Source organism: Eucyclogobius newberryi, unplaced genomic scaffold (genome assembly GCF_026437365.1).
Source record: "Eucyclogobius newberryi isolate DKJ021-1_F unplaced genomic scaffold, fEucNew1.0.hap1 SCAF_15, whole genome shotgun sequence".
Lineage (NCBI taxonomy): Eukaryota > Metazoa > Chordata > Actinopteri > Gobiiformes > Gobiidae > Eucyclogobius > Eucyclogobius newberryi.
In genome coordinates, this window is record NW_027315779.1 from 10,673,449 (window position 1) to 10,698,411 (window position 24,963).

General features: G+C 47.0%; 2 protein-coding genes across 3 annotated transcripts; one reads left to right on the top strand and one right to left on the bottom strand.

The window, feature by feature from the left end:
* Positions 1-508: 508 nt before the first annotated feature.
* uimc1 (ubiquitin interaction motif containing 1) lies at positions 509-13,505 on the bottom strand. The gene is made up of 19 exons (XM_072446003.1): positions 13,472-13,505; positions 12,245-12,354; positions 12,042-12,132; positions 11,009-11,127; positions 9,531-9,770; positions 7,946-8,764; positions 6,767-6,876; positions 5,764-6,403; positions 5,136-5,240; positions 4,612-4,661; positions 4,148-4,335; positions 4,000-4,052; positions 3,822-3,921; positions 3,086-3,268; positions 2,888-2,951; positions 2,717-2,822; positions 2,527-2,578; positions 2,373-2,427; positions 509-1,648 (listed from the first exon to the last, which is right to left on the bottom strand). The coding sequence occupies exons 2-19, from the start codon at positions 12,338-12,340 to the stop codon at positions 1,414-1,416; spliced, it is 3,306 nt and encodes a 1,101-aa protein (XP_072302104.1). The 5' UTR covers positions 12,341-12,354; positions 13,472-13,505; the 3' UTR covers positions 509-1,413.
* Positions 13,506-15,443: 1,938 nt separating this feature from the next.
* Positions 15,444-24,802, top strand: LOC140360679 (TRPM8 channel-associated factor homolog). Of its 2 annotated transcripts, XM_072446004.1 has the most exons (12): positions 15,444-15,542; positions 16,263-16,916; positions 17,470-17,677; positions 17,749-18,040; positions 18,357-18,655; positions 18,738-18,912; positions 19,886-19,980; positions 20,601-20,814; positions 21,628-21,864; positions 21,982-22,211; positions 22,727-22,837; positions 24,437-24,802. In XM_072446004.1, exons 2-12 carry the CDS (start codon positions 16,285-16,287, stop codon positions 24,686-24,688), a joined length of 2,745 nt encoding a protein of 914 aa, XP_072302105.1. In that variant the 5' UTR covers positions 15,444-15,542; positions 16,263-16,284; the 3' UTR covers positions 24,689-24,802. The 2 variants fall into 2 exon arrangements, with proteins under 2 accessions (XP_072302105.1, XP_072302107.1); XM_072446006.1 differs by lacking the exon at positions 15,444-15,542 and having other exon boundaries at positions 16,222-16,916.
* The last annotated feature ends 161 nt before the right edge of the window (positions 24,803-24,963 follow it).

Consider the following 24,963-nt stretch of genomic DNA (forward strand, 5'->3'; position numbering starts at 1 on the left):
TGTGGCAGAAGTGGCAGAAGCGGCTCGTGTGTGGCAGAAGCGGCTCGTGTGTGGCAGAAGTGGCAGAAGCGGCTCGTGTGTGGCAGAAGTGGCTCGTGTGTGGCAGAAGCGGCTCGTGTGTGGCAGAAGTGGCTCGTGTGTGGCAGAAGCGGCTCGTGTGTGGCAGAAGTGGCTCGTGTGTGGCAGAAGTGGCTCGTGTGTGGCAGAAGCGGCTTTGGGGAAACCGTGAGCGTCTGAAACCAAACGGATCAAAGTTCCCTCAATTCCTTTAGCAAAACTTAACATTTAAGACTATTGTGAAAGTCCATATTAAAGACACTTATGGTATGGTTTAGACCTGGTGATGGGGCCCCTGTGCTACCACGATCAGGGCCCCTGTATCGGGGCCCCTGTGCTTCAGACCGGCTCTTTCTAGCCATTGGAACGGTCGAACGCCTTTTCACAAACTCTTGAGTCGCGACGTCGGAAACAGACCCCAAACTCGCCTTTGTGCACAAACCTCTTTATTATTTACAACAGTTCAGACCGTTTCTTCTGCAAAATCAAACCAAAACAAACAATTGCAAAACTCACACAGGAAAACGTTTCTTCTGTTTTTAAAGTCACACACTGATATTGCTCCATTTAATAAGGCAAAGGTCAAACTGAAGTCCTTTGGTAAACGAAAATTTAGGGCTTCCTCCTTTAAAGGGGCGACTCCTCTGGGACGTCCCGCAGTGTGGCTTTTAACACACCTGGCATTCAGAACGGCTTTTGTGACCAAGAAACCGTGAAAACCTCTAAAAGAACGTAACTGAGAAGACGATTAACTGAAAATGACATGTATGTAATGTGAATGTATAGAGGTCAAACAAAAGGTCATTAAACAGTCATCTTTTAATTGACCTATAAATACATACATTGACACAGTGCACCTTTAAACAGAAGTCGCTTTGAGCAGTAAAAACACAGAACAGTTGTCATGGTGATGATGATGATGGCGTCGTTGGAGCCACATCCTGAATGTAAACAATCTCACTTGTTTAATTGTGCCGACAGAGAAGAAAGTGAGCTTTGTGCCAGTTTCTGTTTGACGTGGGCTGATCCTGACCGTTAAACTAACCGTTAAACTGACCAGCTCTGAAGGACATTTCAGACTCCGACAACTGTTTGAGGAGAGAAGGTCCTGAGTTCATCCGTGTGTTGTTTTTTGTAGCAGCAGCTTTTGTGTCGTGATGTCATCGGCTTAAACCCTGCTGTGATTGGTTCAGAGCATCTTATTTCACAAGTTACAACATGGAAAAACACAGTAACAAGGTGTGTGCAGTGCCTTCTACAGGACGGAGGCCGTATTGACTGGTTAATGTGGCTTAAGGCGAACTGTAAACACAACTTTATTAAAGTCTTGTTTTGTTGAGGTAGCAGCGGCTCTCCTCACCTACGGCCCGCTCTGGGCCCCGCTCTGGGCCCCGCTGTGGGCCCTGCTCTGGCCCTCGCTGTGGGCCCCGCTCTGGGCCTGGGTCTCTTTCCGCGGTGTTGAGAGCTGAAGTCTATGAGACAGTCCTGAGCCTCAGAAATGGAGGTGAAGGAGCGGATGGGAGAGTCACTGACTCGGATCAAAGACACAGAGTCTTCGTCATCATCGTCGTCGATCAGGTCGATCACTTCTCTAAAGCAAAACAATCACATAACAAATTATGCTTCTGATGTCATGGAGCTGTAGAACGCTCTCTAAGAGTGTTTTTTAACTTCCTATAAGTTATCTGTCCTTTTCCTCTGTATCTACCTGCGTTGCAACAATGAAATTTACCCATGTGTGGACAATAAAGGATTGTCTTATCTTAACTGATGACACTGCAGACAGACCTGGGGGGCCTGAAGGACCTGAGGTCCCTCAGGCCCCTCAGGCCCCTCAGGTCCCTCAGGTCCCTCAGGCCCCTCAGGCCCTTCAGGTCCCTCAAGTACTTCAGGTCCCTCAGGCCCCTCATGTACTTCAAGTCCTTCAGGTCCTTCAGGCCCCTCAGGTCCTTCAGGTCCCTCAGGTCCTTCAGGTCCCTCAGGCCCCCTCAGGCCCCTCAGGCCCTTCAGGTCCCTCAGGTGGTCCCTCAGGCCCCTCAGGTCCTTCAGGTCCCTCAGGCCCTGGAGGCCCCTCATGTTTAAGGTGTTCATTTAAAACCTTTAGTAAATATATTTCGGTGAAGTTTATAATGTCACTTCCTGGTTGGCCAGTAGAACCACAACTGTTAGCAACCATACATATGGTGGCCATACCAAGCTAAGCAGGGGTGGGCGTGGTCAGTACTTGGATGGGCCCTCACAGCCGGGGTCCAGGCGATAAATGAAACACTTTACATTAGAACTAGTGATCATAGTAAAGAGTGTGAAAGTCTCACTGCGGCTGAAGTGCTCGAGGTCCAGAAGGTCCAGAAGGTCCAGAAGGTCCAGCCTCTGTCAAGACAAGAACAGAGTCAAACATGAGCAGAACAAACAGACTCACTACATCAGAACAAAGGAAGACTATACTGAAACTATGATGTAATGAGTCACCTGATGGATCCTTTTGTTCTGATTGGTCCAAAGCCGACAGCAGTCTTACAGTCTGAAACACAGGCAGAACAACCACAAGAGTTGAGCGCCGCGATAAGACCTTCCAGAGATAAGCCAGAGTCTAAACTCGAGTAGCGAGGAATATAATGATGACATATTAAAGGGGAGGTTAAAGGGGAGGTGTTCTCACGGCTGCAGCCCGTGGAGCTCGGCGCTGGAGACACTTCTCCGTGTGTCGGCCATACTCTCTGATGGGGACGCTTCTGTGGCAGATGTAGCACTTCTCCAGAGCGAGTCTGAGGAAACAAGACCAAGGATCAAACCAGATCTAAAAGTCTATCTCTAAATACATGTGACGTACTCGTGGTCATGGTGGTCGCCCGCTTCTTCTCGTCTCGCCCTTTTCCTCCTCGGTTTTGGTGACACTGAAAAAGAAAACACTAAGTGAAACTCTTTGGAGGATTCACTTGTAAAACTGCAGTTCGCCCCGTCACCACCAGACGTCAGCAAACTCCAGATCAACAGTATTTCCGGCGAGCGCAGCAGAGTCTCGTCTCACCTCGGTCGTGCGCCGCCGGCTCGCCGTCGCAGAAGGCCGCGTGCATCTCGATCTGGTCTGAGGGAAAGCCCCGCTGACAGAGGGGGCACTGGACCGGACCCGGGTCGGGGGACTCTGACCGCAGCGGTTCCGAACCCACCTCGGCAGGTTTGGAGTGGAGCGGCGCGGGAGGTTTCTCTGGCTCTAAAAGTGCAGTGCCAAAGCAACAATGTCAGATTAGAGCTCCCCCTGCAGCTCGTTTGAGGAAATACATTTTTATCCCCCTTTTATTCTTCCTTTCTTTATCATAACGAGGAAGAAAAATCACATACAAAAACAAGTCACGTTGCCAAATATAAAAAGAGAGCCAGGGTTTCTCTGGAGAGTTCGTCTTGGGCTGGTTTTCCACTCAGAGACTGCAGGGGGTGACGACGCATGCTTCAAACGCCCCAAAACGACACATTTAACATCACAGGGAGATACAAAGACGCTTCAAACGCACAGGCGCATGTCAACAGCTTACATCAAGAAAATCTGAAATGTTGGAAAACAATTAAAATTTGAAAACGAAACAAAAAAATAAAAAAACATGGGCGTGGACTGCTTTTTGGGGGCGGGGCTTGGACTGGACCCGCTGAACGACGCAAATAACGATTTTTTCACCGGTAAACAAGCGAAACGCACCAAGTTTCCCTCAAGTTAACTCTCCACTTTCAGATGTATCACGCTTGACTAAACAAACAAATGCAGACTTTACCCGGGCGAGACTCTGGCCCCGCCTCCATTGGCTCCTCTTGCTCGGCTTCGCTCGGAGAACCCGCTTGCATGGCTTCGACCTCGGGGCTTCTGACCAGAGCCTGAAACGGCAGAGAGAGACCGGGGGTAACCATTACGGACTGAAGACGATAAAACGGCACAGGGCGGGAATGACTCACCTGAGGAGGCGGAGTCAGCTCCTGAGTGCGGTCATCGTCGCTGAGCTGAGTTTCTGTGGAATAAACGCATTGGACGAGGTTTATTTATGTCAACGGCAAAAACGCAACAAGATAAATGTCGCTAACGCCGACGACAAACATCGTTTACCTGGACAAACCTCACAGTCCGACTCCTCCCTCGTCTCCTTCCTTTCCTCCTCCTGCGTCTCCTTCCTCGCCTCTTTCCTCATCTCCTCCCTCGTCTCTTCGTCTGCCTCCTCTTCCTGACTCCTCTGCGTTTCCTCCTCCTCGTCAGATTGGGGGTCCTTTGCGTTGCCTCTCCGTCTGCGAGAGCGTCTAAAACCAGGTACAAACAGAGCTTCAGACGGAGCAGTGCCTCCTGTTAGCTTCACATCGTCAGAGAAACTGTAACAACAGACGCTCATGTCTTTCATATTATCATGTGTCTTATATTAGTTTGAATACAATGTATTCATCTTTTAGGACCAATTTACATATTTTTGTTTGTTCTTTCTAGTATTGATTAGTATCTAGTATCAATACTTTAAACAACCTTTAATCTGTGTGTTCTGCCCCCTCCTGTTCAAAACATGCCACTGCGTGATACATTACCTCGCTTGGAGAAGAGTCTGAGGGGAGTTCGACTCTGCTGAGGGCGAATTCTGCAACAACAATATGTAAAACCACCAAGTTCAGATTTTCTTTTTAATTAAGTTTAATTTTCATAACCTCGACCTGCTCCTGAGGTCTTTTTTGGGTGTTTTTTTTAAATCAAACATACTGCCGGGGCAGTATGGGCCGTACCTCGGGCCGGGGCAGTATGGGGCAGTATGGGCCGTACTTCGGGCCGGGGCAGTATGGGGCAGTATGGGCCGTACCTCGGGCCGGGGCAGTATGGGCCGTACCTCGGGCCGGGGCAGTATGGGGCAGTATGGGCCCTACTTCGGGCCGGGGCAGTATGGGGCAGTATGGGCCGTACCTCGGGCCGGGGCAGTATGGGGCAGTACCTCGGGCCAGGGCAGTATGGGGCAGTATGGGTCATACCTCTGGCATGGGCAGTATGGGGCAGTATGGGGCAGTATGGGGCCGTATGGGGCCGTATGGGCCGGGGCAGTATGGAACAGTATGGGCCGTACCTCGGGCCGGGGCAGAATGGGCTGGCCCCAGGTCACTTTGGGGAGCAGACTCCTCTGAGCCCACTTCAGACTCTTCTCGTAAACCTCAAGCTGGGCCACGATCACCTGACACACAAGAACATCAGAAACAGATAAACCAATAAACAAATGACACAGGAAATATAAAGTATTCTCTTGAAGTACAGTAGGATCATGTGTACATGACTGTATTTAGAGATATAAAAGTATTCTCTTGAAGTACAGTAGGATCATGTGTACATGACTGTATTTAGAGATATAAAAGTATTCTCTTGAAGTACAGTAGGATCATGTGTACATGACTGTATTTAGAGATATAAAAGTATTCTCTTGAAGTACAATAGGATCATGTGTACATGACTGTATTTAGAGATATAAAAGTATTCTCTTGAAGTACAGTAGGATCTTGTGTACATGACTGTGTATTTAGAGATATAAAAGTATTCTCTTGAAGTACATTAGGATTATGTGTACATGGCTGTGTATTTAGAGATTTAAAAGTGTTCTCTTGAAGTACAGTAGGATCATGTGTACATGGCTGTGTATTAGAGATTTAAAAGTATTCTCTTTGAAGTACAGTAGGATCAAGTGTATTAAAGCTCTGACTTGCCTTGGTGTAGTCGCTGGGGTCCAGGCCTCGGGGGCAGAAGGGCACCCCCCAATAATAATGCACCGTGGCCTGAGCAGGGGCGTGTCCAGAGGAACAGGGGGCGTGAGCGGGGGCGTGTCCAGAGGAACAGGGGGCGTGAGCGGGGGCGTGTCCAGAGGAACAGGGGGCCTCAGCGGGGGAGTGTCCAGAGGAACAGGGGGCCTCAGCGGGGGAGTGTCCAGAGGAACAGGGGGCCTCAGCGGGGGAGTGTCCAGAGGAACAGGGGGCCTCAGGGGGGGAGTGTCCAGAGGAACAGGGGGCCTCAGTGGGGGAGCGTCCAGAAGAACAGGGGGCCTCAGTGGGGGCGTGTCCAGAGGAACAGGGGGCCTCAGCGGGGGAGTGTCCAGAAGAACAGGGGGCCTCAGCAGGGGCATGTCCAGAGGAACAGGGGGCCTCAGCTGGGGCGTGTCCAGAGGAACAGGGGGCCTCAGCGGGGGCGTGTCCAGAAGAACAGGGGGCCTCAGCGGGGGAGTGTCGAGAGGAACAGGGGGGCTCAGCGGGGGCGTGTCCAGAGGAACAGAGGGCTTCAGCGGGGGCGTGTCCAGAGGAACAGGGGGCCTCAGCGGGGGCCTGTCCAGAGGAACAGGGGGCCTCACTCGTTCTGGGACACAGTGCAGTTTTAGACTTATAACATTACAAACAGTGACATTCCCTCATTTTTATGATAATATTTACTTATTGCTCAATAAATAATAGCTGTAACAATACTTATTTTTGTGTTTTCAAAACAAAGATGTGAAAGAACAGAAATTATAATAAAATACTTTAAAGAAGCTATGAACATGCCATACTGCCCCGGCCCCTTTCATAAAAACCTTGGAGACCCCTGAGAATGACTGGTCTGGATAATAATATATAAATATAAAAGTGGATTAGTCAGGATTGTTCAGAATAACTGTTACAGCCCTAAAGTTGAGCTCTTTAATTTTTTCCCGTGTTGGAGGAGCAGAGTGAGCTCATTTACCTGCAGAGCTTCTCTGTCGGGGCAGATTCCTGCTTCTCTCTCACAGTTCGGACGTCGTTTTGAGGAACACATTTCTCTTCTGGGAAAACAGGACTTGGAGACGCCACAGGCTGAACACAGAGCACTAGTAAGTCTTTGAGGGCCTGGGGCCTATTTCATCAGAGCAAAACCACATTTAAAGGTCCTAAATATCCTTTATTGTGAGCTCAGCGGATATTCAGGGTCCACTACATTCAGGGTCCACTACATTCAGGGTCCACTACATTCAGGGTCCACTACATTCAGGGTCCATTACATTCAGGGTCCACTACATTCAGGGTCCACTACATTCAGGGTCCACTACATTCAGGGTCCATTACATTCAGGGTCCATTACATTCAGGGTCCACTACATTCAGGGTCCATTACATTCAGGGTCCATTACATTCAGGGTCCACTACATTCAGGGTCCACTACATTCAGGGTCCATTACATTCAGGGTCCATTACATTCAGGGTCCACTACATTCAGGGTCCACTACATTCAGGGTCCACTACATTCAGGGTCCACTACATTCAGGGTCCATTACATTCAGGGTCCACTACATTCAGGGTCCACTACATTCAGGGTACACTACATTCAGGGTCCACTACATTCAGGGTCCACTACATTCAGGGTCCACTACATTCAGGGTCCACTACATTCAGGGTTCACTACATTCAGGGTCCCCTACAGTCAGGGTTCCATACATTCAGGGTCCCCTACATTCAGGGTCCACTACATTCAGGGTCCCCTACATTTAGGGTCCACTACATTCAGGGTCCCCTACATTCAGGGTCCCCTACATTCAGGGTCCCCTACATTCAGGGTCCACTACATTCAGGGTCCCCTAAATTCAGGGTCCACTACATTCAGGGTTCACGGTCAAATGAACAGAACCACCAATCTCCAGCAGAGGGCAGTGTGGTGTTGGATTAGGGTCAATACTGTGTGTCATTTATGTTCATTTAGGCTCTTGTTTACAGTCTGGTTGCTGGGTAACAGCTGTGGAATGACCTCTACCTGTGTCAAAACAGGAAGTACATTTATAAACTGTACTGGGGGAAAACTGGCAAAATGTTGAGTGAAATCTGAAATATATTTGTGTTACGTGCGCTTTAGCAGTGGAAGAAGACGAAGATAACCACTCTGCCGCTCTTACCGTGGCGTCGCCCTCGCCCTCGTCCGACCAGCGCAACGTCATGTCGCAGGTCAGCTCCCGCTCGGACAGGTTCCACGTGTTCTGTTGCTCCTCGGCGTTGGCGTCTGCGGCGTTGGCGTCTGCGACGTTGGCGTCTGCGGCGTTGGCGGCTGCGGCGTTGGCGTCTGCGGCGTTGGCGTCTGCGGCGTTGGCGTCTGCGGCGTTGGCGTCTGCGGCGTTGGCGGCTGCGGCGTTGGTGTCTGCGGCGTCGCCTTCGCTCATCTCTTCTGTCCGTTTAGTCGTCCCGAGCACTGGACTTCCGCGGCCGCGCTCCTCGACTCCGCCCGGCCCGCGTTGCGTCTTCGAAAACACCGGGCTTTTGACGAAATTGACGTCTTTTCCCAGACAAAATGACGAGGCGCTTTCCTGAGAGGAGAACACCGGCGCCGTGGCATCACTGGTTTGGGATTTTAAGGCACTTTTTGAGTCTGTTTGCCCAAAAACTGGACTGCTGCACCGTGCAGGGTTTGGGTCCAGCTGCGTGCCATTTGCCACATCTAAAATCTCCGTTTGTGACCGCTTGGAGGTGGTGTTTGTGGCGCAGAGGGCGGGGCTTTTGGGGAAGGTGGGGCTGCGTACATGTTGATGGAAGTGGGAGTTCTGAGTGGGTGCGCTGCTGTCCTGAGAGCAGAGGACGAAGCCGGACGAGGTGCAGGAGTCCAGCAGGGTCTGCTCCAGTCGGGGGATCTGGACCAAGACCTGGACCGGAGCTGGAGAGGACGAGGGGAAGACAGGGGATTTGGGGAGGTCACAGTCCTCAATCTGGGTGGAGTCACAGCTCTGGGAGGAGACACAAGCTCAGTTATAAACGGTCTCATGCAAAGTGGCATTCACAGAAATGTAAGAAAAGGAAACGTAAGGATCCACAAATATATATATATTTTCTGTGACAATATTACATTTTGAAAGCGGTTTAAAGGACGTTCTTAAGTCTGGACTATCCCGAGTTCTCCTTTTGCACATATGCTGCAGTATTTATAGATTTAGAACCTAAAATAATGTATCTACTGAAAGCCACACATGAAAAGCTAGCTTGCCCCGATATGCTAATGTAAGCACACAGTTGTAATGAAGGCGATTTGAGTGACTTGGCCCGTATGGGGATTGGCGGCCGGTAGAAGGGTAACTGCGGCCCGTGGGGGGAGCGGCGGCCCGTAGGGGGGAGCGGTGGCCCGTAGGGGGGAGCGGCGGCCGTAGGGTGGGAGCGGCGGCCCGTATGGGGGAGCGGGGGCCCGTAGGGTGGGAGCGGCGGCCCGTATGGGGGAGCGGCGGCCCGTAGGGTGGGAGCGGCGGCCCGTAGGGTGGGAGCGGCGGCCCGTATGGGGGAGCGGGGGCCCGTAGGGTGGGAACGGCGGCCCGTAGGGTGGGAGCGGCGGCCCGTATGGGGGAGCGGCGGCCCGTAGGGTGGGAGCGGCGGCCCGTATGGGAGAGCGGCGGCCCGTATGGGAGAGCTGCGGCCCGTATGGTAGAGCGGCGGCCCGTAGGGTGGGAGCGGCGGCCCGTAGGGTGGGAGCGGTGGCCCGTAGGGGGGACGTGCCTCACAAACCTGAGGAGAGCACAGCGCCGCAGTCTCGGGGCTGCTGGGAGACGGCTGCGTTTGGGACAGGTCCGGCAGCTCCATCAGAGGACTACCCTCCGCTGGTCTGCGCGTCCTGGTCCAGGTCATGTGACTTGCTGTCCTTTGACCTCTGCCGTCCTGAGATTCTCCGTTTGAATAAACCAGTTTCCGTCGAGAGGAGACGCAGAGAGCAGCGTCCTCCATCAGGCTCTGGGAATCATTGAACATCTGAGAAACATGGTTAAGTCCACTTTCCATCAAACAAAGACTTACTAAAGCTTATGTATCCATTTATCTGAATCACAGAATCAAATATCTAAATGATTTCTCCTTTGTACTTGACTATGAATAATCGTATGCTTTAATGTTACCTGGACAACGCAGACACAAAAAGACCTTTTGTCACAGCAACTACGGCACGAATGGATCAAAATGGCAGAATAGATTAAATAAATACCCTTTAGGCTGAGCAAAATGATATGTCCGTTTGCTGTAACCCGACCGACCCGGTGTGAAACTAGCCGATTGAATTTTTTTTTATCAGCATTTTGTTGAAAAAACGTCGAATTCTTTTATTTTTCAATTATTTTGCCGACTCACCGACCGGACTTCCCTAAACCACTGTGTCGAATATATTTATCACGCTTGTTATCCTGTATTTCATCCTTATAGCAAAGAAAACACACTGCGCTACGCATGTGCGTCTGCATAGTCGAACCCCACATGTGTCTGTAACAAAACAGACCGCGAGTTAATGACGAGATATTGCCTTAAACAAGTTGGTGTGCCTCTGTCGGCGCCACTCTAGTGTCCATAGGACATGCCAGGCTCTGTCAGGGTGTTTTACGCAATACATTTTGGGATTGACACATGCCCAGTAGCGTCATCACAGTCTAGTAGCGTCATCACAACAAACATGGCAGCGCCCGTGTCCCCCGCATGTTCCCCCCGCTCGCCTTCGCTACCAAAATAAAGGATAGCGGCGTACAAAAGGTTGATTGAAATGTCTTAAAATCGTGAGATTTAGTCTCCTGATCGTGTTGATAGAGACGTTTTCCGTCATTGACTGTTGAAGCTTGACCCCTGGTGGTCACTCCGACTCAAAAAATCTTTTTTTTTGCCTTCAAAGTAAAAAAAATAAGAATTTACCTACCGTCCGACCCACTTAAAAAATGTTGACTCGGGTTACAGCAAACAGACAATTTATTTGGGGTAGCCTTAATTGTAAATATTCTCAATCTAGGAGCCATATTTCAATCTTTATTTGGTTGATCGTGTATTGAAAAAGTCTGAATGTACAATAAAAACAATAGTACTAACAGAGGAAGGAAAGGTCGTAAGTTCAACTGTGCGCGAGCCCAAAGTCTGTGTCAGCGATAAATGTGATCGCGGTCTTAGCACGTCATCAGCCCGTCATTAGCATGTCATTAGCCCGTCGTTAGCCTGTAGCAGCTCGGTGGACTCACGCTGTCCTGGATGGCCTTCCTCACGGCCTCATCCTCCTCCTGAAGCCGCCGCGCCGTCACGCTCGCCTCCTGCTCGCTCAGACGCAGGGCCAGGTCCATCATCTCCTCCTCTGTCATATCTGCAGCATTAAGAGCTCGTCTGTAACACGGGGGCGTCGCCTGCACATCTCCATGGAGATACACAGGTTTAACGTGCCTACGACAGGTTTTTACAATGTTCTACTTTAGACTTTATTTGGTGTTTATACTTGTTGTACATATAAAGTATAGTTTTACGCCGACCGAGCAGGTATTTGTGGAGAAAACTTGACAGGAAGTGACATCGCACCAGGGACACTCGTTCCAGTCAAAGTTTATGCAGAACTTACATAAAGAAACAACTTTTTTGACTCTCTAAACGTTAATTCAACAAAATAAAGTCGCTCTCCGTGTTTGCTGGGTAATTTCCTACTGTGATGTCATCAATTACAAACAGGAAGTGAAATTCTAAACCTAAAAAATGTGCTATTCTGGGATAACATTTTGATCAGTTTTAGCTAAATTGAAAATATATTTATCTCAACTGCGTTTAAGTTCAATGAGTCGTCCGACCTGTGTTTACTTCCACAAGTTTACCAAAGCATCAGTATTACCCCAAATCACTAAATCCACTGAATTCTTCTTCCTCTGCGTCACCTCTAAACAACAACTCCACAAACTCTGGAGGTAGAGGAAGTGCAGATTCTTCTTCTGCATCGCTAAGAGCCTTGAGCGCCCTCTTGAGCGCGGCCATAAACATGCCGGACCAATAGTTGGCGTGTTTTCTCGTCGTCACCTGGACACATGGCGCCGGGTGGTCTTTCGCAAGTGGCATGGGCGGGGCATGTCGTGTCTTTCCGTATGTTTCGTTTTGTGTCTTTTCGTGTCTGGTGTCTTTTCGTATGTTTCGTGTCTTTTCGTGTCTTTTTGTACGTTTCATGTCTTTTCGTACGTTTCGTGTCTTTTCGTGTGTTTGTGTCTTGTGTCTTTTTGTATGTTTTGTGTCTTTTCGTACGTTTCGTGTCTTCTGCACCACCTTTGGTCTTCATCTTGTGCGGTCGCTCTCGTCTAAGTCGCTCTCTCGTGGCTGGACTCGACACTTCATCCTTTAATGTCAAAACAAAGTTGTCACATGATCAGGGGTTTTACTGAAGCACAAGCCGATGCAGTACTTTTCTACCTCTACCTGGCAGTGGGTTATTGAAAAGCGATTACTACCTTGTCGGAGTGAACGTTGTCTTCCTGAGTTTTGTCCTCTTCCTGTTGACCAAAAACTCCAGCGTGTTCTCGGTTTATCCGTTTCCTTAAAGGCATCGTGGTTTTTTTACCTGAAAAACGAGAGACAATGCCTTAAGTCTAGTCTCCACCCGACTTTAGAACTATGTACGTGGGCCGCTGAACTCCTGTCAGAGGCACAATGACTGGATACTTTTGGAATGAGACAAATTTGAACGACTATGCACCAAATGGGACTTTTTTATATTTGTATTATTTTACATTTTGCTCTCTGGTTGTGTTCCGTTTGTTTTTGTGTTTTATTCTTCCTGTAGTCCCAGGACCCACAGTTCTGACCCTGAGCTCTGACCACCAGCTCTGACCCTCAGCTCTGACCCTCAGCTCTGACCCTCAGCTCTGACCCTTGCTCACAGGCTTCAGTCCCAGGACCCTCAGCTCTGACCCTCAGCTCTGACCCTCGTCCAAAGGCTTCAGTCCCAGGACCCACAGTTCTGACCCTAAGCTCTGACCACCAGCTCTGACCCTCAGCTCTGACCCTTGCTCACAGGCTTCAGTCCCAGGACCCTCAGCTCTGACCCTCAGCTCTGACCCTCGTCCAAAGGCTTCAGTCCCAGGACCCTCAGCTCTGACCCTTGCTCACAGGCTTCAGTCCCAGGACCCTCAGTTCTGACCCTCAGCTCTGACCCTCGTCCAAAGGCTTCAGTCCCAGCACCCTCAGCTCTGACCCTTGTCCGAAGGCTTCAGTTTAAGTTAATGCAAAGTAAATGCAAAATACACAAATAGCTTTATCTTCTTCTTCTATGGTGTTATATGGCGGAATAGCTTCATCTTAAGCCGCAGTTATTATATTACTTAGCATTACGTGACACGTGACTTGAAAACGTGCTTATTGTTTATACTCGATTCCATGTTAATTCTTTCATATGTAGATAATGAGCTGCCAAACGTGTTAAGAGAAACGGGTTTGGTTCAGATTATTACCGTTAATTAAACTTTGCCGTTAGTAGTGAATCTGTCAAACTTGGTTGACATGGAAACAGAGGAGATTTTAACGCCGGCCCATAAGATTGTATAAGGTTTCAACAGTACAAACAACAACAAAATAAAAAAAAAAACTAAGGTGAAGGGCTGCGGTAGTGGTCGTTTCGGGGGCTTATTAATAGACAAACATCACAGTAAAGTGTGAAATGTTGGTTAAAAATCACTCACGGCGCAGTTCCTCACTTTCGCGGAGCCATGTTTGTTAGGGGATCACGTGACTGAGCGTACCGGAAGTGACGCAGCTACGTTGTACCGTCAGCGCAGGCAAAATAAAATAAATAAAAAAAAAACATAAAACACCTACGGCTCAAGAAAAAAAAAAAATACATAGCTCAAGCAAAACAATACATAAAATAAATGCGAGTTAAGAGTGGTAATTGTCTCTTTCTCTCTCCTTTTTTTCTTTTTTTTTTAACGGTAGATTCTAAAACGCATTCTTTGAAGACGTGCAACTACAGTAGGCGGCGGTAAATGCACATTTTCAGGTGGCTGCCAACCGCCATAAAAAGTAACACCACCACAATAACAACAAACACAACAGGCTGGTGATGGTGATGGTGCCAGTTCTGAACTGGTTGGGGGTTTTCTGGTGCTGAAATAAGGCCCTTGTCATAAAACCGAGCGGCTAGTTTATACGGTTTACTCCTAAAACTGCAGAGCTCCACTTCCTGCTCCAATCCAGCCATTCTCGCTCAAATAAATCAATAATTACAGTTAAGACCTTTACGTACCATGTAAATACTTCACCTGGAGACATCTATATGTTTATAAAAGTAAGGGCTTTTGTCGCTAAACTAATGCTACCATACAATAAATGTCATCAATAACTGAACTAACATGTTTTCAAAAACATTCTTTGAACTTTGATCAAGTTTGTGTGTTTAATATTTAAGCTAATATGTGTTAGCCTTTATCTCTGAGACAAAAACACTTTTATAAACACGGAGGTTTCCTCTGTGACATTTACATGGTTCGTAAAAGTCTGAACCAGTGATTATCCATCTGGAATTCTTTTCTCTTCTCTTCTCTTCTGTCAATTTTTTTTTAATTTTCATTTACTTGAGCACGACTCGGCTTAATTCTCAGAGAGAATGGAGAATGAATGAAACTGTTAGAAGAGATCTGCAGTTTTACGGCAACCGGAACTAGCCGGGCCTATCCTGTAAAGGGCCTATCCTGAAAAGGGCCTATCCAGCAAAGGGCCTATCCTGCAATGGGCCTATCCTGCAATGGGCCAATCCTGCAAAGGGCCTATCCTGCAAAGGGCCTATCCTGCAATGGGCCTATCCTGCAATGGGCCTATCCTGCAATGGGCCTATCCTGTAAAGGGCCTATCCAGCAAAGGGCCTATTCTGCAAAGGGCCTATCCTGAAAAGGGCCTATCGTGAAAAAGGCCTTTCCTGCAAAGGGCCTATCGTGCAAAGGGCCTATCGTGCAAAGGGCCTATCCTGCAAAGGGCCTATCCTGCAAAGGGCCTATCCTGCAAAGGGCCTATCCTGCAATGGGCCTATCCTGCAAAGGGCCTATCCTGCAAAGGGCCTATCCTGCAAAGGGCCTATCCTGCAATGGGCCTATCCTGCAAAGGGCCTATCCAGCAAAGGGCCTATCCTGCAAAGGGCCTATCCTGCAATGGGCCTATCCTGCAATGGGCCTATCCTGCAAAGGGCCTATCCTGCAAAGGGCCTATCCTGCAATGGGCCTATCCTGCAATGGCCTATCCTGCAAAGGGCCTATCCAGCAAAGGGCCTATTCTGCAAAGGGCCTATCCTGCAAAGGGCCTATCGTGAAAAAGGCCTTTCCTGCAAAGGGCCTATCGTGCAAAGGGCCTATCGTGCAAAGGGCCTATCCTGCAAAGGGCCTATCCTGCAAAGGGCCTATCAGGCAAAGGGCCTGTTGGTTCTGATTCTGTAAATGTTAACAGCTGGGTCAGAAAGGAGAAGGGAGCTGAGCTGTATATATCTGTAAATGTACAGGTTGGAACATGCAGGATTTTGTATGAAGCAATACAAGAGAAAGAAACACATCGTTCCCTATGAACATGAATCAATCTGTTTTATTCACTGTCGCCCCTCGAGGCAACTGCTGTTGCGTTACAAAATAATTGTAATTTAATTGAAGTTCACAGAACACGAAAGGCAGCTCCAGGAGCCAGGAACATATAAAGTGAGCAGTCTTCGTCAGAAGAAGCCACAGACGTGTGAAGGATCGCGTCTCTTTAGACTCATCACAGCAAACTGAGGTGAGCTCCGCATTCACTCGAATTTGTCTTTACATTTTGCATTTTATGTTTGCGCTAACTGTTCCTTCTGTTTGTTTCTTCTGTTTGTTCCTTCTGTTTGTTTCTTCTGTTTACCTTTGCTCTGTGTATTTAATTGTTTAGAATCAAATCTGCCTTAAATACCGAGATGAATAAAGATTCTTGCAGAGCTTTTTCCAAGAAAAATACACAAGTCCGTAATCTAATCTCAGAACTATGGCTGGTTAGTACGACAGAAAGATTGTACTTTCATTGCATTGAAAGACCCAACATAAATCCCAACACCTCCAGTTGACTAACTTTTTCTATGATACTTGATTTTCAGCCACCTAAAGTTGAACCCTGACAATACTGGCTCAATTTGAAAATACCATCGATACGTAAGAAAGGTTTATGGTGTCTACCTCTTCGATAGATAACTCTGATTCTAGGATCATATTAGTGGCCACAGGTTACAACCAATCATGAACAAAAGTGGTGGCTTTTTTTTCCATGTCTAGTTGATCTAAAAATACCAAAAAATGGGGAGAGCACTCATCAAAAAAAAGCTCTGGATCAATCTTCTTGACAAATCCTACTTTATCCCTAAGAATAATTTGTTGCAACACAGTCTATAATCTTGTTTTTAATAGTATGTTACGATCCACACCCGTCATCTGTACTCAAACAAGACCGACCGTGTAACTGTGCGTGTCTCTGCAGGATACAAGGCTCCGGCTTCACCATGGCAACCTCTGAATCACAACAACAAGCCTACGCCGCTCTAACGAAAGGCCTGACGGAGGTGAACCTTGAGGACTCTTCTGTCCCTGGAGCGTTCGTTCTGAGTGGAGACCATGCGTTTCCACTGGCGACGGACAGCAAAGGCAAAGTCCAGGCCGCCGCTTCCCTGTACGGCGCCGGGCGTTTGGTCGCGCTGTCCCACGAAACCTACTTGACCGCTTTACCCAATCTGGTGGAAAATGCCCTGAACTGGCTGAGGGGAGAGTCAGACAACGCAATTGTAGGGGTCCATCAGAGTGTCAAAGCAGTGGCCAACAATCCCTTCAAGACCAATGTTCAAATCAAGGTTATGCAGAGTTTCAGCGGTGACCAAGGGATCAGGGTGTACGTAACAGATGCCTTGAGCGTGGAGGGAAGCGATAAAGAGATTGTCGCATTCATGAAGGCGGGCGGAGGAGTGCTCATCGTGGGACAAGCCTGGCAGTGGTCCAACGAACACCCAAATGACAACACTCTACTGGAATACTGCGGCAACAAAGTGTCGGCTGCGGCTGGCGTGTACTTCTATGCCGAGTCCGGAGAAAGAGAGCGGATTAACGTGGGGCCACAGATCCCGTCCTGGAAAACCGTTGGGTAAGTAAAGGCCCCGGTTTATGTGGAAAGACCTAATTGCGATCGGATCTCTGTAAAACGCAAACATAGATACATTTCCTTGAACGCTCTTCCAGCTGTCGGCCTTCGTTCTGAATGAGCGACAGACCGCTTCGACAGAACACGGCGAAGTGCGAATGCTCGGAACGTACAGCGCACTCAAAGGAAACTCGGCAGACACAGGGAGAGCGTTCAAACTCTGCACACACAAGAAGTCCCTAGTCATTATTTCTCTCCAAAACGATGTACTAAAAGTTTTGGTCCGTCTCATCCACCGAGCGCAAACCCATCAAGCCAAATCATACTCAATAGGTAAAATCCTCCAGCTAATGTTCTGGACAAGCTCAAGATATCTTATAAAAGATAAAAACTACATATTTTATAGGCAATTTCAACCAGTGTTTATATTTTGTGACAACTTAGAAAATAAATCAAATGTTTAGTTAAATCAACATTGTTAAATGAATTTAAACTATAGATGATATTTTTTTTATGGCCTTATAATGTTGTCTGTGTTCTTGGTGCTTCTCTGCAGATTCAGTGAGAGTTTGACAAAAGACCGGGAGATTCTGAGTGAGGGCGTGTCCGAACTGAATTTTCTTAAGAGCTCTTTAGGCTCGGAAATCCTGGTGCACGGCCAATTGTCTTTCCCCATCGCTTGGAACAACGACGGAAAAGTGTTTTTGGCCGGTGGCTACTACGGGAAAGGCAGAGTCATTGCAGCCGCGCACGAGAGACTACTGGTATGATTTTTACCCTCAAAGAGATTTTAACCAAGCTCAAATTGTTTATCTTTTCAATATTCTGTTTACAGGAGGCTAACGAACGCTTTTGGGATAACGCTCTCCTCTGGTTGGATCAAGGTCGTCAGGGGGTTGTTGGCGTGGATCCGTATCACACACTCACCACCCTCCAAAAATCCAAGTTGAATATTGAGGGAACAGAGTTTAAGTCTGGTCTCAGTGTTTACGTGTGCACCACCTGGAAGGACACCTACATCAAGGAGATGTTGGAGTTCGTGGCTGAGGGTGGAGGACTGGTGCTCGCAGGGCAAGTCTGGACCTTCATACTACGAAACGACGTAAACTATCTGACGGAGTGCCCTGGTATGTGTCCGCCAAACACTGCAATTATCTTATGCAAAGTCAACTTTTAAGAGCTTTTAACCATATTAAAACTGTTTTCCCTTCTCACTTCCCCCCTGCAAGTTTGAATAATCTTTACACTCTTGCATTTAAATCGTCATTTCACGTCATACATGCCAACTGCAACGGTGTCAAAAGTCCAAAATACAAAATAATGACATAATGATGATAACTATAGCAGACAAAAGCACAATATGTCTCCTTTTGATTACAATAACAACGTTAGTCGTTAGGCGTTTGAAATATTGGGTTTAAAATCCTTGTTTTTGTTTTTCAGGAAACAAAATCCTGAATCCGATGGGGCTTGTTCAGTTATCGACGAAGGTTGGAGGAGGTGTCTTCAAAGCTCCTGAGCCCAGCACAACTGTGAAAAACCACCATTTCCTTAATTTCTTAAACTTATTTGTTGGTTTAATGACTGAGGACAGAACCCTAACTCCGGAAGAGGAGAACACTATGAAATCCAGGATACACCACATTAGCGCCTTTGTGCAAACCCATAATCACCAGAGTTATTTCTATCGGCAGACAGTGTCCAAACTGGTGGAGGTTTTCAAAAATACAGGATTTCCCCAGGTACATGACTCATATTTAAAGTTCATTCACACAAGCTTGCATCTTAGAATATATTTGACGATTTTGTTTTGCCTGTTTAAAGCTGGACGGTCTTACTCCAGCGACGAGCCTCAAGGACAAGCTGCTCCTGAGCCTCGTAGCAGAAGTGTACGAGGTCTGCCCTGATCAGGATGAGCTGACGCAAAGTCTCTTCAAGGATCCACCACAGCTGTCCACGGTTCAGGACCAACAGATCAGCGTGAGCGTCGACACCGGAGGTCAGAAGCAAATATTACACGAGTCGCTTGTTGTACCGAAGCTGAACTCAACATTGGTCCGTGATGCCTAATTGTACTCTGCCTGGCCACGGACAAAAAAGGGTCACACACTCTGACTTTTTTGTTGGACGGTCTTTAGCTTTGATCACAGCACACATTTCAAGAAGCTTCTGCAATGTCAAAGGATAAATTCCTCACACAGATCTTCAGCGTGTCATTGTTCCTCACACAGATCTACAGCGTGTCATTGTTCCTCACACACATCTTCAGCGTGTCATTGTTCCTCACACAGATCTACAGCGTGTCATTGTTCCTCACACAGATCTACAGCGTGTCATTGTTCCTCACACAGATCTTCAGCGTGTCATTGTTCCTCTCACAGATCTACAGCGTGTCATTGTTCCTCACACACATCTTCAGCGTGTCATTGTTCCTCACACAGATCTACAGCGTGTCATTGTTCCTCACACACATCTTCAGCGTGTCATTGTTCCTCACACAGATCTACAGCGTGTCATTGTTCCTCACACACATCTTCAGCGTGTCATTGTTCCTCACACACATCTTCAGCGTGTCATTGTTCCTCACACACATCTTCAGCGTGTCATTTGATATTGTATTGATGATGGAGAGTGACCACTGCACAAAGCCTTCTCCATCTCGTCCTAAACACTCAAAGAGGGGGTTCAGATCTGCAGTAGATTAGCTTCTAGTTGTTTTCTCTGCTCGATGCCAATGATCTGACCCTTTTCAAACACACTGACATCTTTTCCACAACCACAAGACTCGTCTTTCCACATGAGAAGTCACTCACTTCATCAGTTGGGTTTGAATACCGTGTTGCAGCTGAAAGATCATCATCACCTGCAGCAGTTCTCTAGGAGGAGGAGAGGACTTGTTAGCTTAGTTGAACCAGTGGCAGTGGCCTTTTGGGGGTCAGGCACTGTGTGTATGAAATGTGTTGTGTTCCCAGATGAAGAAGAGTGGGTCAGCACAGGGCTTTACCTTCCTCCAAGGATGAAGACCAACATGACCTTCCCAACAGAGATGGTCAACAAGGGATGGAAGGTGTGAGACACTTTATACTAAAGAGTGACAATTAACTGAGGAATAAGTTAAAAGAGGGCTTAAACTTTACCCTAACCCTTTTCCTGACCTTATCCTTTACCCTTTAACCTGACCCTTCTCTTCTCTTAACTTTACCCTAACCCTTTTCCTGATCATACCCTTTACCCTTTTACCCAACCCTTCTCCTAACTTTACACTAACCCTTTTCCTGATCGTACCCTTTACCCTTTTACCCGACCCTTCTCCTAACTTTACCTTAACCCTTTTCCTCACCGTACCCTTTACCCTTTAACCTAACTCTTCTCCTAACTTTACCCTTTACCCTTTAACCCGACCCTTCTCCTAACTTTACCCTTTAACCCGACCCTTCTCCTAACTTTACCCTTTACCCTTTAACCCGACCCTTCTCCTAACTTTACCCTAACCCTTTCCTAACTCTGTAACTTCGAATGACCAACCATGCTGACACAAGCACGAACCCTTCGACTAGCTTGTTTGCTAACTGCAGTTGGAGTTTTACGCGTATCGACAGAAAATAAAGTGTGATTAATTGTTACACGGACAGTTGTGATTCACGATGTGGTCGTTGGCCTCTCTGAGACTCTTTGTTTGCTTCGCAGGTGCAGATTAGTTGTCAGACAGACTCACTTGACCCACAGGAGGACCTACACCGGGCTCCGTCAGTCTCCTCCAGGTTCAACGTTCTTTCTCAGACGACGCAGGTGCACAACTTTTGGGGCGGCCTCATTTATCTGATAGCTCCTCTCAACGCTAAACTGACCGGAGTGGAGGTCGGAGTTCAAGAGGCGGTCCTGGCTCCTTATTATAGATCTGGTGCGTTTTATTCACTGTATCCAAAATTGAAAGTATCATGAAATGCTGAATGATCTTAAACAATATATCAAGTATGTGTTCATAGTTTCATTTCATAGTTAAATGTTACTTTTGGGGGCACCTCTGCTGGTAAGAGCGGTGAATGTTGGGATGAGTTGGTCCTACACCAGGGGTGGGCAATTATTTTCCTCCGAGGGCCATATTCGAATCCAGGCAAGTAGCGGAGGGCCGGCTCACGATCATTGGTGTGAAAAAAAAATAAAATCCCCAAAATCAAATATCACTTTTCTGTCAAATATGGGCTATTGAAGCTATTATTTAATGCATTTCACGTCATATTTATTAAGGATACAAGTGCAGAAAGATGCCTGAGGGCAAGAAAAAAAAAATATATATATATACATATATATATATATTTTTTTTCTAAATATTTCTTGGACAAGCCTGGCGGATTGAAAGCCCCAGCGGGCCGGATGTGGCCCGCGGGCCATAGTTTGCCCACCCTTGTCCTACACTGACCTATAAGCAGCTGCCTATCCCCCCAAAGGTACCTCCATGTCTTTGTTCCACTAGAACCATGGAACCCTAACTATGACCTTGTTTTCCAAACCTAGAAAAAAATGCTTTTGTAGTGAAAGGAAGTTAGGCAACAATAAATACAAGTCAGTGACCAAAGGCTGTGCACCAAATAACGTGGATGTGATGTGCACCAGTGACAGTATCTTTATAATAAATGTGTATTATATTCAGCGCATTGTGGGAGTTTCAACGGCCAAGAGGACTGTTGTCTATCTATATCTGTTTGTGTTTCAGGAGTGACCACGCTGTCTGACTGGCTTCAGCTCCGCAGCGCCCCCTCGCCCTGGGCCGAGCTGGAGTTTGAGAACATCATTCTGACAGTCCCATCGGACGTGGTGAGGGCCATGGACCTCCCCGACGAAGTGGCCGCTCTCTGGGACAAGATCATGAGGGCCGTCGCCGATTTGGCTGCCATTCCACCCAAATTCAAACGAAAGGAGCGATTTGTCTGTGACGTGCAGATTTCAGCTGGTGATCTTTGACACAAGCGTCATTTGACACACTTACGACACACTCTTAATTGAGATGGCGTTGTGTGAAATAACAGCGTTTCTAACTGTCCGCGGCTTTATCACCGTTTGCCCTCAGGTTTATTGCATGCTGGTTACCCGGTTATGGCGCACACTCCGAAAGCTGCAGTTGTGACGAGTCTTTCAGAGATTCAGAAACAGGGGCTGTGGGGTCCCATCCACGAACTGGGGCACAACCAGCAGAGATGGAAGACAGAGTTTCGCCCTCACACCAAAGAGGCCACGTGTAACCTGTGGTCCGTGTACGTACATGAGACTGTGCTCGGCGTGTCCAAGGACATGTACCAGGTGAGGACAACATCATGCACGGCTTTAGTAGTGGCGGGCAATAAAACTGACCCGTTGTCTGATCCTGGTGATGATATGGTTGTGATATCTGAAGATTTCCATCTTATAAATGTATTTGTATGCCTTCAAATAAACGTTTCCAATATATTATGATATATTATGCACAATTCAGATAAGTATTTTTCATCATGTGGTAGTATTTTGGGCATTTTGTTTTGCCATCAGACCCATTTTCACAGGGTCACGGGGTTTTATAAGAAACCTAAATTATTTCATCTGGGCCTATGTCCTGAAAGTTAAAAAAAATTGATAGAAATAAGGCTACTTTGTCAATTTGTGGGTAGATTTTTTTTTGTGTTTGGGGGTCACGAATGCCAACAGTTGGTATTTTTTTATTTTGGGGGTCGTAACTGAAAAAGGTTGAGAACCACTGGTTTGACGCCATCTAGTAGTAGTAGTAGTAGTTGTAGTTTACAACAACTGACAATAGAAATAAACAACTTTGTCCCAAACAGGCGGCTGAACTGACAGAGGAATATCGAAATGGCATCATACAAAAGTATGTCAATGATGGCAAAAAACTGGATGACTGGAACACGTGGGTGGCGCTGGAGACTTATTTACAGGTAAAACGTTCATGTAATAGACATAAAGCATTCATAGAGGATATTAAAATGTGGCTTCATTCGACCTAACATTAAAGGTCCTCTTGTCATCTGCACTGACCGCACACTCGAGGGGTCTTCCAGGAAGCATAGAACCAAAGTTACATTGGTAACTTTGGGTTGATCATAAAATCACATGATCCATATTGAAACAAACGTGGAGAGAAACAAAGAGCGAAGTGGATTGACAAACTGTTTGTGTCAAATCATAGAGTAAAACACAGGATGAGAAAAGTTACATGTCTCATCCTGAATACACAAAGAGACACACAAAGGGACTGGGCCTGATTTTCTTCCATGTAATAAAGTCACACATGTTCAGATTTACTGTGAAAGCAGCTCTAGGGTGAAAATTTGTCCACTGTGCGTTGCCTGAATCTTATTATAGAGCGTTTTATTGAGCGTCTGCTTATGATGTCATAAAGCAGACACTATATGTTCAGGATTTTTGACGCGTTTCAACTCCTTGATACGTTCACAGATTTTAACCGATCGCTTTCACCACCGTATTGCTGCTGTTGCTTTTGACATTTGTACATCTTGTATTTTTTTCAGTATTCGCTTATATTTTTTCAACTCCTTAGCACTTTCACCGATTTCAACAAGCTATACCGCTTTACAATCGCTTTCACCGTCTTAGGGGGGCTATTGCTTTAGACATTTATACATACCGGAATATTTTTCAGTATTTGCAACAGTACATTGCTAATGCTAATGCTAACCCCAATGCTAACGCTAATGCTAAGCATCTCTACAGGGAGGAGGGGGTGCAGCCGGGTCACCGAGGCGCTCTCTCTTTCTCCCTGCTCAGGTCTGCGTTCAGCACGATCTTGCAATTTGTCAGGACAAACAACTATTTGAGTTGCAAACTACATTCATCAACTGTGAATTACTGAGCGTCATTGGTGTGCCGCAAAACGCAGCAGAAAACATGCCTTCCCGCGCGGGAAGGCTGATTATTTTTCAACAAATATTGAACATTTTTAACGACACATGTAGTACTCTGACACACATGTGTTTCACAAATGCAGTACTTTCACACAAATGCAGTACCTTTTCCACAAATTTTGCACATTACACTTCTTTACACAACTAAACTACATGTTGTTTTTGTTGTTTCATGGCTACTGGTATCCAAGTGTTACATTGGCGCCAGACTTTATTCTTCAAACTTTATTCTGTGTTTCTTGGAATGAACATTCCATTCCATGGCTCGAGCCTAACAAGAATAAAGTCTTTACTGCACACATGTAGTACTTTTACGCAAGAATGCAAATGATCTAGTTCTCTGTGAAGTATAACGTGCACTGTTAGACTACTGTGACTGAAAGAGTCCTTGACCCTTCTGCATTCAAACAGGAAGTCAGAGGGGCTCCAGTAACAAAGAAACGTAAAACAAAATGTAGAATTGTAAAAAGCAGGTATCGATGCCTGGTTTGCCCTGGGAGACCACATGTTTCTAGGGAATGTTACCCCCACAAATGATAAACTATACAATGTATTTAATAACATTCTTCTTGTTTATTGTTCTTGCCCTGTTCATGAACATTGTGTCCACAGCTTCAGGAGAAGTTTGGCTGGGAGCCGTTTAAGAAAGTCTTCGCTGCCTATCACACCATGGACGATTCAACTATCCCCAGTGACAACCCAGGAAAGATGAACCTGTACGCAGTGACCTTCTCTCAGGTGGTGGGCATGGACCTGACTGGGTTCCTCAAATCCTGGGCTTGGCCCATAGATGGCGTCACTGAGCAGAAACTCTCCAACCTGCCGGCCTGGACTGACCATCCCATGACCAAGTTTAACAAATAAACATCACATATAATGTTGACCACATTATCTCTGCATGAATATAGAGTGGGTTAGAGTTATATGCTGTGGACAGAGGGTCTCTATGTCTGTCGTCAAACCATTAAAATACTACTGAGCACAAAAGAGTTGTGTTTGTTCCAATATGGCAGACTTCCTGTTTGACTTAGGGCGGGGTCATAATATTATGTCCTCACATTAACTATTTTTTGGAGTGAGCGTCATATTTTTATGGCCATTTTTTGGGGCGTCGGGCTCCCATTGGCCCCATGTTAATC